Raw genomic sequence first — 15,553 nt, forward strand, 5'->3', positions numbered from 1 at the left:
CTCGAGGGACGTTCGAAGCGTCAGAACCTAAGAGTGGTAGGGGTGAAAGAAGGCAAAGAGGACGGGCAGAATGCCAGGGAGTTTGCAGGGAGGCTGTTAAAAGAAGCGCTTGGTCTGGACGAGACACCTGTGATTGACAGAGCCCACAGAGCTTTGAGAAAGAAGCCTGGAGATAACGAACCACCCCGACATCTTATTGTAAGAGTTCACTACTGCCACACCTATGAGGACATCATGAAGAAAGTCATGGGCACCCGGGATATAACATTTTGTGGCCGGCGGATTCAGATTTTCCGGGACCTGCCACCTGAGGTGGCAAAGCGCCGAGCTACGTTCACCGCTGTGAGGAGGATGCTACGCGACAAACCGGGGGTCAAATACGGACTTCTTTACCCAGCCAAACTACGAGTGTCTCACGACGGTATCGAGAAGTTTTTTACTGATCCGGAAAAAGCACGACAGTATGCAGAACGCCCCATCGGAGACGTGGATAACGGAGGATCACGGGATCCTGTCCCACGTGAGATAAGGGCAGATAATGCCACAATACACCACCCAGAACGCGAATAACCTCTACGCAGGTGACATCTAGCATTTTATTACTGACGGGTTTTTTTTTTTTTCTCTGTGTACCTAAAAGTCAATAATCCGGGCAGCTTGCGGTTAAAGGCGTATGTTAGTAATGTTATACTTGTTAATGATGTTACATGTTGCGGTCTCACACTTGGTTTTAAGGGCTGGTAGTTAGACACCCTTTAACTTGTTTTTGAACAACTGTATTGTTTTGTTTAATAGTGACGATAATGTACCTTCTGATCCTTTTTTTTGTGATATCTGGTCTATGCTTAATGTCTTTATGGAGCTACACAGAGCACTTGTTATGTCGGAGGTTGCGACAGAGGATGGTTAGAAGTACGCATGGTCTTGTTGGGAGGATGGCAGGTTCCCCTCCCTGCTATGACCTAGGTGTGTGCGTGTTTGTTTGTTTGTTTTTTTGTTTGTTTTTGTTTGCTTGTTTTCTTTCTCTTTTTTTTCCTGCTGTGTTTACTTTGTATTTCCATGGGTGGGGTTGTTGGGCGGGAAGGTGCTATCGATAGAAAATGTTCTAGTCAATACGGGACAATACACATAAATCACTAACAGTATGGCCTCAATAGATGGTGATGGAAATAATGGGGTGAACAGGAGAGGGCTTGTAACTTTTTGCTCTTGGAACGTGAATGGCATCAGTGAACCAATAAAACGTGGTAAGGTGTTGGCATACCTAAAATCATTGAAATCAGATGTTATTTTCTTGCAGGAGACACATCTTAAAAATGATGCACATTGCAGGATTAGAGCTAAGTGGATAGGGCAGGTCTATCACTCAAGGTTTTCCGCAAAGGCAAGGAGTACAGCAATAATTATTTGTAAAAATGTGCCATTCAAACATAAATCTACCCTGGCAGATAAGGAAGGGAGATATAGCATGGTGGTAGGAGAAATTCAGTCTATACCAATCACATTGCTGAATGTCTATGGCCCGAACAGGGATGACCCAGAGTTCTTTAGAAAAACGTTTAGCTTGATCCCGGATATTTCAACTACAAATTTGATACTTGGAGGAGACTTTAATTTAGTTTTAGATACCTATCTGGACAGGTCGTCAGCTCAGACAGTTGCGCCATCGAATGCTTCTAGGTTTCTGAAATCATTTATTGATAATTTGGGTCTTGTGGATGTTTGGAGAACCTTGAATGCAACCGGAAGGGAATATTCCTTTCACTCTGGGGTTCATAATACGTACTCCCGTATAGACTACTTTCTATTAGATAGTAAACTGTTACATGGAGTCCAAAGTAGTAAATATCATAATATCCTTATATCAGATCATAGCCCAGTGTCTATTTCACTAAATTTACAGTGATAATTAATCTTCAGGTGGTAATTATAAACACTGGCGATTAGACCCTCAACTTCTTACGAGGAAAACATTCTGCAATTATCTGGAAGAACAGATCAAGTTGTTTTTTGAGATGAATGACAAAGACGATGTATCACCTCTTTTATTGTGGGAGACATTTAAAGCATATGTTAGGGGCTGTGTAATTTCTTTTCAGTCGTCTGAGAAAAAAACGTAATAACATGGAACGCATACAGTTGGAGGTTCAAACACAAAAATTGGACTCTGAGAATGCCAGACAACGGTCTGTACAGCTGCATAGTAAAATATCAGCTCTGAAGTATAAACTCAATAACTTGCTCTCAGATAAAATTTCCAGGGCCTTCATGTATGTTAAGCAGACCTATTTTGAATTTGGTGATAAGCCACATAAATTACTGGCCAGGCATCTAAGGAAGAGAGAAAGTGATAGGGCCATTCATGCAATCAGGTCAGACTCGTGGGTTGTTGACTAATTCTTATAAGGATATTAATACCGCTTTTAGACAGTTTTATGAACAGTTATATACATCTCAGTGTAATGCACCTCCTGAAATTATGCAGGATTTTCTAAGCAAATGTAACTTCCCTACATTGGCACAAAAGGACAGGACACTTCTAGATGCAGACTTAATATGTCCAGAATTGATTAGTACCATACGCTCCCTGAAAAATGGGAAGAGCCCAGGACCTGATGGTTTATGTAATGAGTTTTATAAAAAGTTTAGCAGTTTACTAACCCCATATTTGCTAAAAATGTTTAATATGGCCTTGGAAGATGGTGCACTCCCTCAGACCCTGAATGAAGCAAGTGTGATTCTCATTCCAAAGAAAGGAAAGGACCCAGAATTGGTGAGTTCTTACCGACCAATCTCTTTATTGAACACAGATCAGAAAATACTGGCCAAATCTTTAGCCAGGAGACTTAGTTCTCACATAGGTAAACTGGTTCACCCAGATTAAACAGGGTTTATCCCAGCAAGACATGCATCTCATAACCTGAGACGTCTTTTTGACATTATTTATTCCTCTAGGGATCCAGATAAAGACCTAGTGATATTGAGCCTTGATGCAGAAAAGGCCTTTGACTGTGTCGAATGGTCATGTCTATATGCAGTATTAAGTAAGTTCGGAGTTGGACCTAAATTTGTTTCCTGGATTCAATTGTTATATAGTAATCCATGTGCCAGAATACTCACAAACAATACCCTTTCTGAACCATTTAAGTTATTTCGTGGCACAAGACAAGGTTGTGCGCTGAGCCCTTTATTGTTTGCCCTTGCATTAGAGCCGTTGGCGGAAACAATTCGGAAACATAAAGAAATACATGGCTACAATATAGGATACACCTCCAATAAGATCTCACTGTACGCCGATGTTATTCTGCTGTTTGTGACCATTAGACTCAATCCCTAAGGTGCTAGTAACAATAGATTTATTTAGCTCTTTTTCAGGTTACAAAGTAAATTGGGGGAAGAGCGAACTGATGCCAATTAAATGCAGTAATCTTGATTTACTAAATCATCTTCCCTTTAGAATAATGTCAGAAAAATGTTCATATGTTGGAATTGAAGTTACTAAGTCATACAAGTCATTATATGAAGCCAATTTTGTGAGAATTGTGGATACATTTAAAAACGAGGTTGAATTTTGGAAATCACTCCCACTTTCCATGATAGGTAGGGTGAATGCGATCAAAATGATTTGTCTTCCCCAACTCTTACATCTGTTTCAAAATATCCCAGTGTATCTAAAAGCTACATTTTTTCAAAAATTGGATTCAGTCCTTCTCCCTTTTATCTGGAATTATAAGAGCCACAGGATAAAAAAGGCCCACCTTTGTAAAGAGAAAATACATGGTGGCCTAGCTTTACCAGACTTTAAAAATTACTACTTCGCAGCTAATATGCAATACATAGCTTATTGGCTAGATGATACAGTTATAATGGGAAGTTGGTTGGACATGGAGCGAGAAGACTGTATGCCTTATTCTCTTGGTGCAATTGCATTGTCTCCCGTTCATTTTAAAAAGACGTACTACAATTGTAATCCAGTTATTCACAATACAATTCAAATCTGGAGACAGATCGTGAAAGAGTATAGACTCAGAGCATTCTCGCTTTTGACACCTATTACAGCTAATCCTGCATTTAAACCCTCAGTTTTAGATGGGACATTTGATCGCTGGAAGGAAATGGGGTTGCGAAATGTGGGACACCTGTATTTTCACGGCTCTTTTGCTTCATTTCAACAGCTTAAGGAGAAGTACAACTTATTAGCCTGTGATTTTTTTAGATACCTTCAAATAAGGAGCTATGTAAGGTCCCAACTACAACAATTTGAGTCTGCAACTCCAGGTAAGCTTGACCAATGCCTGGTGGATTGTATAACAGAAAAGCATGCTGTTGCTTTTATATATGAGATATTACAGTCACTCCAGCAGAAGGATACAGGTAAAATAAAATCAGCTTGGGAAAAGGAATTAGGGTCAGAAATTCATAATGATATCTGGACTAAAGGGCTACGTTATGTTAATTCCTGCTCTATCGACGCCCGACATAGGTTAATTCAGTTTAAAATTTTGCACAGATTGCACTACTCGAAGACAAGATTACATCGGATATTTCCTGAAACGTCACCCATCTGTGATAAATGTCAATGTGCAGAAGCTGATCTGCTTCACAGTTTTGTAATGTGTATCAAATTACAAAGTTTTGGGGCGTCAGTTTTTTTTTTTTTTCCAAACTTTTTGATGTGCAGTTAGACCCTGACCCCATTTTGATTCTTATTGGACTATCGGGACAATCTAAAAAACTTAAGAGCACACAGATTTCCCTCCTGTCCTATGGCCTTATGTGTGCAAAGAGACTGATTCTCCTCCTATGGAAGGGAAAAGAAGTGCCTTCCTTGAAAGTCTGGATTTCAGTACTGACACATACTCTTCATCTGGAAAGGATCCGCTACATTATAAATGACAAATTGGAGGACTTCCATCAGATTTGGAGGCCGCTCATTGAGCACCTGGAAACTATGAACAAATGAGAGCTATTATGTGGACTTCACCATTGCTTAAAATAAGCTGATAGCACTCTGGGATAAGGGAAGGGTGTAGGGAGGAGGTTTGTTTGTTTGTTTGTTTGTTTGTTTGTCTTGTTGTTGTTTTTTTTGACCGCCCTTTTTGGTACTTTCCATTGTCTTGGTTGTGTGTTTTGTTTTGTTTTTTCCTGTTTTTGTTGTTTTGGTTTGTTTTCGGGGGGGTTTTTTGTTTGTTTTTTTGTTCGCTTTGTTTTTCCCCTTTTCTTGATGATAAAACTGTAAAAAGGAAGCAATGTCAGTCTATGGGACAAGCAACGCTGACAGTTACTCCAACATTCAAAAGGTCCTTCTCTTGTCCCTCACACTGCCTTTAAGCAGTGCTGCATGTGAAAGAGGATTTTCACATTTGAATATCATAAAAAACAAGTACAGATCTTACGTATCAGACACTCGCCTCTCATCTCTAATGCACATCATGCTGTCGCAGTTTACCACGGAGACATTTGACCCAAATCCAGCTGATGACTTGTGGATGAAAACAGTTAATCGCAGGCTAAACCAGAAAAAAAGAAGTAGCCCTGATCCAACTACATCCTCTGCTGTTTGTGAAATAGAGGAGGCCAATCAAGATTGTGAGGATGATGATGATGATTATGATGATGATGATGACAATCATGACATTTTGTAGAAATAGAAACTTCTGTGCTTTGAAATAGTAATTCTGTAAAGTGCTTAAAAAGCTGTTATTTTTATGTTATCACAGAAGAACATTTGTTTTGCACATTTAATTTTATTATGTTATTAGAAAATTAGAGGGTTTTTAAGATAATACATTTTGTTGTGCTTCTCTTTTTCAGTCAAAATTAAAGTACATGTTGCATCTATCAACGCATTATTCTATTTTGCTCCAATTGTGAGGTGGGTTAAGATAAAAAAGCGCATTTAAAAATATGAGGACCAAGGAAGAACCCTAGGTTCTCCCCTGAGAACCAGGCAAAAAATATTATGTGCACCCCTGTCTATGGCTGTATAAATCTATTCATGTCATTTGATCATTTCTTTTTCTTTTGCAGGTTTGTGGCACCCACTTCTGCCGTCAACAAACGTATCACATAATTGGCATGATTGATAAGCTGCTACAACGCTTTTCTCCTCTTCACTGCTGTGGACCCAGACTGGAACAGAGTAAAGCACTACAGGCGGCGTCTGTTCATAGAGCAGGTTAGCAGAGCCCTCATCACCCCAATCATGGTGAAGAGAAGCCACCTGCCTAGAACACCGTTTGCAGCCAGCATGGTCTTACAAGCCCAAGCAAAATCCATCTGAAAATGCTTCATGGTTCATGTTATAAAATGTAAATTACATCTTTGTTCAGTTTGTTGTTGAGTTTGTTCAGCTCAGTTCAGTTTGTTTTTTCAACAAATTTTCATCGTTCCAAAAATAATAATGCATTCAAATCAATGTTGTTATCAATTATTGACCTATTCAAGGCTGTAATAACCTGTCCATGTTTCTATAGCAGAATCACTGTGCTATTTTCAATTCCCATTTCTAGTCGTTGATTGGCTTCCAAAGATCCTGGATCTTAAAATCATTGAAGCAAAGGGGATCTCACTGACAGAATGACAGAGAAACAAAAGACAGCCAGTGTTCAACAATGGCTTTCAAATGAGATGAGAGATCAGTCTAATTTTAATGAGGTAAGCCTCATTGTACTGCCCAATTCCCAGAAGTTTCTTTGTAATTTTATAACAGACCCCTACAGTAAGTTAATTTATCCTAGTTGTTAGTGTTATCAATAACGTATCAATAAAGTTCTCCAGATCTCCTGATCACTTACTCTTAAAATAACCTTGACACATTCTATAGGTATCCAATATCCAGAACATGCTAGTAAATGTTGTGGAAGTTTTAATTAATTAATTTGTTTATGTTTGACCTGCCAACTGCTTATAATATATATCACAACCTCTTTAGATATTTCATTATGAAGAAATAGATGTTAGTGTACCTTTCTGTTTTGGCAAAATGGTGACACTGGCTGGTCCTGAAGCTGGAATGGAGACTTTCATATTTATACCTCTGAAGGAAGCATAAACAATATAACATCTTCACAAAACTGGGAATGAAAGTCTTTTTAAACTAGAAAAATAAATGTATTATACACAGTACATAAATTTTTTGTAACTCCAGAAATTCACAGATAATGCTCACCTCTGAAAAAGCTTCTCCATGGTTGTCAGGTTTTTTTTATATCCTCCATTGTAGTTACTGATCCTGGCATTACAACTCAGATTTGTTGGCTTGTAGCAGAACCATGGCTCACCTGTACGGAGGTCAGTGTAGTTACACACAGGCTGCTCAGTTGGACGTAAACATACATTACATGTGGTTGTCCTAGTGAACAAGCTTGAGCGGAACTGGCTCTTGAAGAAGATCCTGTCTGGTTCCTCTATGTTCATCCTGCGCAGCTCTGTGACTGCCTCACTGGGATGAACTAGTATCACCTGGTGGGACAAAGAATCAGAGTGTTGAAACACTATCACATGAATATGTATAATGACGACAACCTTTTAGAATAGACTTTCTTTTTGATGGTAAGTAATTCATTCAGATTACATGCGTGCAAGCACGAAGACAATGACAATGACAAGAAACACTAAAACTTTGTTTGGATCATCACTTAACCCTTCTATTGTTTGTTTGTTTTTTTTTCACTTTTTGCACCCCCTGGTGTTCTTTGGGTCAATTTCACCCTGGACAAACTGTCAGGAAAAAAAAAATGATTTGAACCCCTGCTGATTTTGTAAGTTTGCCCACTAACAAAGAAATGACCAGTCTATAATTTCAATGGTAGGTTTATTTGAACAGTTGGAGACAGAACAATAACAAAAAATCGCAGAAAAATGCATTTTTAAAAAGTTAATATGCATTTTCGTGAAGGAAATAAAGCAAAATAAGTATTCAGCGTCACGTGTAGTTCTTGCCTTGCAACTTCTGATTGGTGGAACTGACGTAAACTCAGCGATGTTTCTGTGATTCCATCTGCGCAAACGCTTAAAAAGAGGGTCAATCATGCACAATGTATGTGAGCGTGAGAATAATTTTTTGAAGAATATTAAAAAAACATGCATTTTTAGGCATGTAAATAAAGTTATATAATTTTTGTTGTTCATTACATTCAAAATTGAACTCACAAATGGTGCCAAAATGTTCCAAATAGCAAAATGCCTGGCCATTTTTTAATTAAAGCTCCGTAATTTTTCACTGTTTCATTTCAGCAGCATCAATCTTTGCACAGAAAATCTTCATATGTTGAATACTGGTTTTCTGAAACTAAATGTCTTCTAAAACATACTGTGAAAATGTAATGTAATCAAATCCAAAAACAAATTAGATGAAGAATTTATCCACTTACTTTTTCTATGTTCTATCCTCAGTAACTTTGATACAGTAACATCTGCTGTAATATTTGCATCTCTGATGAAATCTCACAAGAGTTTATTTTGACACCTGTAGAAATACTCAGAAATACTTATTTTGGGCATGTCATTTTCAAGGATGACTTAATATCTCAACATGACTCACTGCATATCTTGTTGGCCCTGGTACCATTTGAATTATGTGAGTAGCTGTGCAGGGGAACTCTCTCTGTAACTGTAACTTTGCAATTTTGTACACGTATACACGACATAATACAACCGTAATTACCCTTAACCTGTAAATTGCACACTCTGTATATATTATCACTGTGACAGTGTTGCAGCTACTTGCACTTTAAATTTTTTGCACCCACACATAAGCTACAAAGTACTGTTTTACTGTTTAACTTATTATTACTTTTTTCTAGTTGTGTGAAGGGAACCAAAGTAAAGAATTAGTAAGAATTTCATTGCCTTGTTTTTTGCAGTGTACATGACAATAAACTTCTTGAATCTTGAATCTCAGCTAGTGTAAGGGCCCACTTCAGATTCACCTTAGAATGTATTACTTAATTCTGTTTTATCATGTGTGACAAGTATTTTGGTCTTCAGTGTGAATTTATACAACCCCGAGCTATTTTTATTGATGGGGGAATCATTATTTAATGTTGCTTTAACACCGGAGAATAAAGTGTTATGGAAGTATTACTTTTATTACTATGAGACTGTGTAGTGAAGGATTTGATTTGTCTAAAGGAAGGTGAATTAATATGTCTGTAGGAATGTTGTATTCTTTGTGTGTATGTTATTTAGGTTATTTTAGGCTACGTCCACACATACACAGGTATTTTTGAAAACAGAGATTTTCCGTTTTCGTTTTAAAAAAAAAATCCCGTCCACACGTGCAGTTTATCTCCGCCCACATGTAAACGCCAAAAACGCAGTCAAACGTTGTCAAGAACATGCCAAATGCTAGCCGTGTAGAAATGTTGGCCAATAAGAAGTCTAGAAGCCTGGGAGGAAAGAGGTAAACAGGGTTTTATGCAAACCTTAAGTACTTCAGAAAAGTTTTTGTGTTTTTCTGGAAGGGCAATTTTGTGTTACTTTTCAAGTGCCTCCATCATTTCAAACGTTAATAACCAAAAACAGTATTTTGGCTGATGCATACTCAGAACATAGGAATGAACAAAATGCATACAACATGCATAAATTTTAATTTTAATTTCAAAAACAATTAAATTTATTCAAAAGCGACGACGTTGGCGTCAGTTTTGAATAAATCCTGCTCTCCCGCTGGAAACTTTTATTTAAAGCAAGCACGAGAAAGGAAAGGAAAAATATGGTTCGGTGAGCTTTCCAAAGTACCCACAGAAATTGTGTAAAGGGTTTGGAGGCCCAGAGAGGAAACTGGCATTAGTTAGAACCCTCTCTAAAATCGAGAGCGCTTGCCAGTGCACTGTGTGAAGTTGTTGTTTGAATAAAAGGTGTTTTTTGTTTGTTTGTTTGTTTTGTTTGTTTTGCTTTTTTTTATTTGATTAGTGTGCACCCTGAGAGAAGCAGAGGATTCCAGCAAGGTGCTGTGTGTGTGTGTGTGTGTGTGTGTAACAGGAAGCGAGAGTGTGTGTGTGGAAAGCCATAAAACAAGAAGTGAAGGGACAGTGTGGGGGAAGCCATAAAATGTGGAAAGAAGGGAGTGTGTGTAAAAAAAGACTTCTTTCTTCCATTTGCGCAACATCTCTAAAATTAGAAATAACCTGTCTCAGAGTGATGCTGGAAAAACTAGTTCATGCACTTATTACTTCCAGGCTGGACTACTGTAATTCATTATTATCAGGATGTCCTAAAAACTCCCTGAAAAGCCTTCAGTTAATCCAAAATGCTGCAGCAAGAGTCCTGTATTGGCTTCCCTTCATTGGCTTCCTGTTAAATCCAGAATTGAATTCAAAATCCTGCTCCTCACATACAAGGTCTTAAATAATCAGGCCCCATCATATCTTAATGACCTTGTAGTACCATATCACCCTATTAGAGCACTTCGCTCTCACACTACAGGCTTACTTGTTGTTCCTAGAGTATTTAAAAGTAGAATGGGAGGCAGAGCCTTCAGTTTTCAGGCCCCTCTTCTGTGGAACCAGCTTCCAGTTTGGATTCGGGAGACAGACACTATCTCTACTTTTAAGATTAGGTTTAAAACTTTCCTTTTTGGTAAAGCATATAGTTAGGGCTGGACCAGGTGACCCTGAATCCTCCCTTAGTTATGCTGCAATAGACGTAGGCTGCTGGGGGATTCCCATGATGCATTGAGTTTTTCCTTTCCAGTCACCTTTCTCACTCACTATGTGTTAATAGACCTCTCTGCATCGAATCATATCTGTTATTAATCTCTGTCTCTCTTCCACAGCATGTCTTTATCCTGTTTTCCTTCTTTCACCCCAACCGGTCGCAGCAGATGGCCCCGCCCCTCCCTGAGCCTGGTTCTGCTGGAGGTTTCTTCCTGTTAAAAGGGAGTTTTTCCTTCCCACTGTCGCCAAAGTGCTTGCTCATAGGGGGTAATCTGATTGTTGGTATTTTCTCTGTATCTATTATTGTACAATCCACTGTACAATATAAAGTGCCTTGAGGTGACTATTGTTGTGATTTGCCACTATATAAATAAAACTGCCACTATATAAATAAAACCCCTTCCCACTGTCATCGCTTATGACAGTGGGAAGGAGAGGGACTCCGAGGTAGGAGGTGTGTTCCCAGAAATCACGGTGACAGAAGGAACCCTGACAGTGGAAACAGTAGGGGGTTCCCTAGGGGTCCAAGATGGACCGGACAGAGAACCATGGAGCCCTGCGCTGCACGCCCCCTCTACCCACCCCTCCCCCGTGTAAGTAATCCCTTTTATGACCATAAGCTCTCCACCAGTACTTATGAGATCCAGAATCAGCAGGCAGAAGAACCGTTTGAGGCTCGAGCAAAACGAGAACAAGGTTCCTCTCTTGGGCGGGGTCCCACGCCATCATCTCAGGAAGGAAGGCCATCAACATCGGGCGATCGTGGCTCAAGAATTGGCAGTTCGTCTTGTAATCAGAAGGTTGCTGGTTCGAGCCCCGGCTCTGACAATCTCGATCGTTGTGTCCTTGGGGAAGATACTTCACCTACCACCTACTGGTGACGGCCAGAGGGGCCGATGGTGCAATATGGCAGCCTCACTTCTGTCAGTCTGCCCTGCAGACTGACAGAAGTGAGGCTGGTTCTAGTGTCCTGCAAGGGACACTAGAATCAGGAGGACCATTTTCAAATTCCAAGTCTTGACTGACAACAACGTGCCATGATCCAGGCACCAGATCTGTGGTTTTGTCACAGGTTGACATGGTGGACTTGATGAACCAATCGAAAGACTGTTTGGTCACCTCAGAGCGGGCCATGCAGGAAATGGCAAACAGAAAGCAGGAACGTCTGCATCACATGATGATGAGATACCAGACTTGAGGAGCCACAGGTGGGGTGTTTCCCTGTAGCGGGAGGTGGAGCTAAATATAACTCCTTCAATCTGGGGGATCTCCAATCTTTGGTAGAGCAAATGCCTTCTGTCTCAGAAGGGGGAGCCTTATGGCTCATGCAGTTAGATAAGTTGACAGCAGCAAATCAGCTGGCCCTGGGGGATTTTAGAGCGGTGGCCGCTAGGTGTCTGACAGCATCAGGACTAAGATAAATAGAGCAGAATGCTGGCACTGATGGTGATCCAGGTGAAGTGCCTCTAACCACCATAATAAGGCTTCTGAGTGAGGCTCTTAGAGAAAAATACTCCACTCCGAACTCAGCTGTAGTGCCAAAATTGCAGTGGAAACCCAAACAAGCCCCTCAAGAGTATGTAGAGCATTGCAAGGACCTGTGGGTCAGACAGACTGGGTGCTTTCCTGGTGAAAGCGGCACTCAGCAGGAGTGGTTTAGGAAAGCATTATTGGAAGGAGTTCCAGAGAAGGTAAGGTAAGGTTAGCTATGGCCAGTAATCCAGCCGGGTGCTGAGGTTCATAAGTGGGAGCGCCTGTTACGCACCCTCATGCCTCATGAGGCAGACCTGCAGCACAAGAAAAGGAGAAAAAACTCTCTCCCCGAGGGAGAGCCACCAGAGGTCAGCGACCGTAACAGCGCCATCTGGTACATCACTTACAGAATGCAAAAGACAAAGGTGGAAAGGAGAAAGATGAACTCAAAGACCTGGAGAAACAACTTTTGAAGTTACAGCTCTGAGAAGCGAGACGAAAGGCGAATGACATTACGAAAAAAGACAGACAAAACGCAACCGTAGGTTATGATTGTACAGGGTGGTTCACCGGATGATAGGTGGCCAGACTTAAATCCCAATATCTACCCTGATGACCCATGGGGAAGGGATAAACCTGCAAATCCAAGTTCAAGTTCAAATTTTATTCGCCACATGCAGGTTGCCCTGCAGTGGAATGGACCCGCCCCCCGACCTTACACACACAACACAGACATTACATGGGGATAGCAACAGGGTTGGGTAGGGGGTGAGGAGTAATCCTAGGCAAACACAGCAGCCATCCTGCCACTGCGCCGTCTCTCCAGCGCGGGCCCAGATCCGCCATGTTCTCCAGGAGGGAACAAGCATCGAAGGCGTTTGGAAAGGGAGGGGGGGATGAGTGAGTAAGTATCAGTGTAAGTGTATGTGTGTGCATGTCCAGAGTTCAGCTGAGACAGTGTCCTTCACCCTGCCAGGCTAAGTTAAGTCTGCCAGCCAACCCAGGTGGCCTTGCATGGAATGGGAAGAACAGTCTAAACACAGTCGTTATCAGGGAGTTTTTGTTCGGCTCCAGCCTTGAGCCCACAGCTGGCGCCGAAGGGATAGACGCATTGTTGTGGGGTGGCTGTAGCTCAGGTGGCAGAGCAGGTCAGCCACTAACCAGAAGGTCGGTGGTTCGATCCCAGGCTGCTCCAGTCTGCATGCCAAATATCCTTGGGCAAGATACTAACCCCACATTGCTCTCCGATGCGTCCATCGGAGTGTGAATGTGTATGAATGTTAGATAGTTACTTAGCACTTAACCTTAGAAGTGCTTGTGTGAATGGGTGTGATTGGGTGAATGAATTAGTTGTGTAAAGCGCTTTGAGTGCTCGGACAGAGTAGAAAAGCGTTATATAAGAACCAGTCCAGTCCATTATGATGGTGGTTTTCTTTTCTGCAAACAACTCATGAGAATTTCAAAGCTGTTCTTAACACTCCGACACTGGTCTCTCAATCTCCCGTTGGAGAGCCGCGAGCTTCTCCATGATGTTATCAAACTTACGCTCCGTGGTCTTGTCATTCTTGCGCTCAAAGAGCAGATTCTGAGACCTCACGACTGCAGTGAGCTGCTCCAAGATGTGATCCAACTTTCGCTCAGAGGTGTTATTCTGAGTGAACTTCTCCATGATGTAATCCAATTTACACTAAGAGGTCTTATTCTGAGTATTCACGGCAGCCGTAAGCTTCTCCAAGATCTTATCCATGCTGTACTCAGTGGGCCCATTTTGAGAAGTCGCGCCTCGTCCCATCGTTTCAATCCCAGCGGGCATTCTTTGGGGGGTTTGAACAGCCGATTCCGCTTTCTTAATTCTTCGATAAGCCAGGGCCAAGCCAGCTCCAATCAGCAAGAAACCAGCAAGAAACCACACCAGTATTATGATGAAGGTATGCTAGCAGTGGCGCCTGGGCCAGTAGGATGGGGAAATAGACCAAGAGGAGTGGCTCATGGGGGTCTACGTGGTGGCAAGGGAATGCTGGGGCCAAGAGGAAGGGAAATGACACAACGGGGAAACCTGCCAGGTGCCTGCTGGATATGCCATGCACCTGGGCACTGGGCTAGAGATTGCCCCACACAACAACCCTATGGATCATTGGTGATGAGAGGACAAGGAGGACCCCGAGAACGGTCCATGGCACCAAACCTGCATGTGGCCCCAACCGCAGGTCACCAATTCCTGATGTAAGAGGACAACCAAGGTTGGGAGAGCCACAACAACTAGCAATAACATGCCCCACATGGAGACCCAGACAACAAGGGAAAGGCAGACCCTATGTTGTCTCTAAGGGTGGCAAGCACTGAACTGCCATTTCTAGTGGACACTGGAGTGACTTTTTCCACTATGAAGAAGCTGCCTGAGTGTTCACATTTATCTGAGAACACTGTTGAAGTAGTGGGTTTCTCTGGGGTACCTCAAACTCTGCCGTTGACTGAACCACTGAAAACTCAAGTGGGTCATGCATCCTTTTGCTATCTCTCACTCTGTCCCAGTGAAACTTGTAGGACGAGACCTCTTAATGGAACTGGGAGCAACGATCCTATGTGGCCCTGATGGACTAGTGGTTACTCTGCCAGGTGCCACTACTGTCAACTGTGGTACAGCATATTCCGGTCACACTCAGCTTTTGCTAACTGAGACTGACATGCAGATGGCGGAGATCTTCTGGGGGCACCTAACTACTGATACAGGCATTCTGGCAGAGTACCTGAAGTGGAAGCCCTGGATTCTGTCCCTGGACGTGTACTCTCCTCTTGTGGACCCCTATCACGTCACTCTGTTTTATGACACTGAACATACCGAGTGGCATGAGGATCTATTTGATGACCATTTGCAAGACAAATTGTGGGAGGTACATCCGAAGAGGATTTATGTTGGTCCACAGGGGTTGGCCGCGTTAGTTGAACTAACGCCAGAGCAGATGGTGTGGCATAAGATGCAAGATGAACCTGTCTCCCATGTGTCATTGGCCTTACATGTAGGACACTAAGCTAAGGATTTGGGTCCCATGGTAAGAATGGCTGATTGGGTATTCACACAACAGGGGCGATTCTGGGGTCAGAGCTTTGGGGGGTGCTGAGCACCCAGAGAGCTGCCCAGCCAGGCAAGATAAACTACTGGAGTGATTGTGGCTCAAGAGTTGGCAGTTCGTCTTGTAATCGGAAGGTTGCCAGTTTGAGCCCCGGCTCGGACAGTCTCGGTCGTTGTGTCCTTAGGCAAGACACTTCACCCGTTGCCTACTGGTGGTGGTCAGAGGGCCCGGTGGCGCCAGTGTCCGGCAGCCTCGCCTCTGTCAGCGCACCCCAGGGCAGCTGTGGCTACAATGTAGCTTGCCATCACCAGTGTGTGAATGGGTGAATGACTGAATGTAGTGTAAAGC

General features: G+C 42.1%; 1 protein-coding gene across 3 annotated transcripts in view; it reads right to left on the reverse strand.

The window, feature by feature from the left end:
• The window catches only part of LOC102078807 (NXPE family member 3-like), a 56,483-nt gene that overhangs the window by 22,793 nt on the left and 18,137 nt on the right, over positions 1 to 15,553 (reverse strand). For all 3 annotated transcript variants that reach the window (XM_019347224.2, XM_019347226.2, XM_019347225.2), the window contains 2 exons: positions 7,172 to 7,464; positions 6,969 to 7,039 (listed from right to left, as the gene is read on the reverse strand). In XM_019347224.2, the coding sequence (XP_019202769.1) occupies positions 6,969 to 7,039; positions 7,172 to 7,464 (364 nt within the window). The remainder of the gene's footprint in view (positions 1 to 6,968; positions 7,040 to 7,171; positions 7,465 to 15,553) is intronic.

Source organism: Oreochromis niloticus, linkage group LG17 (genome assembly GCF_001858045.2).
Source record: "Oreochromis niloticus isolate F11D_XX linkage group LG17, O_niloticus_UMD_NMBU, whole genome shotgun sequence".
Classification (NCBI taxonomy): Eukaryota; Metazoa; Chordata; class Actinopteri; order Cichliformes; family Cichlidae; genus Oreochromis; species Oreochromis niloticus.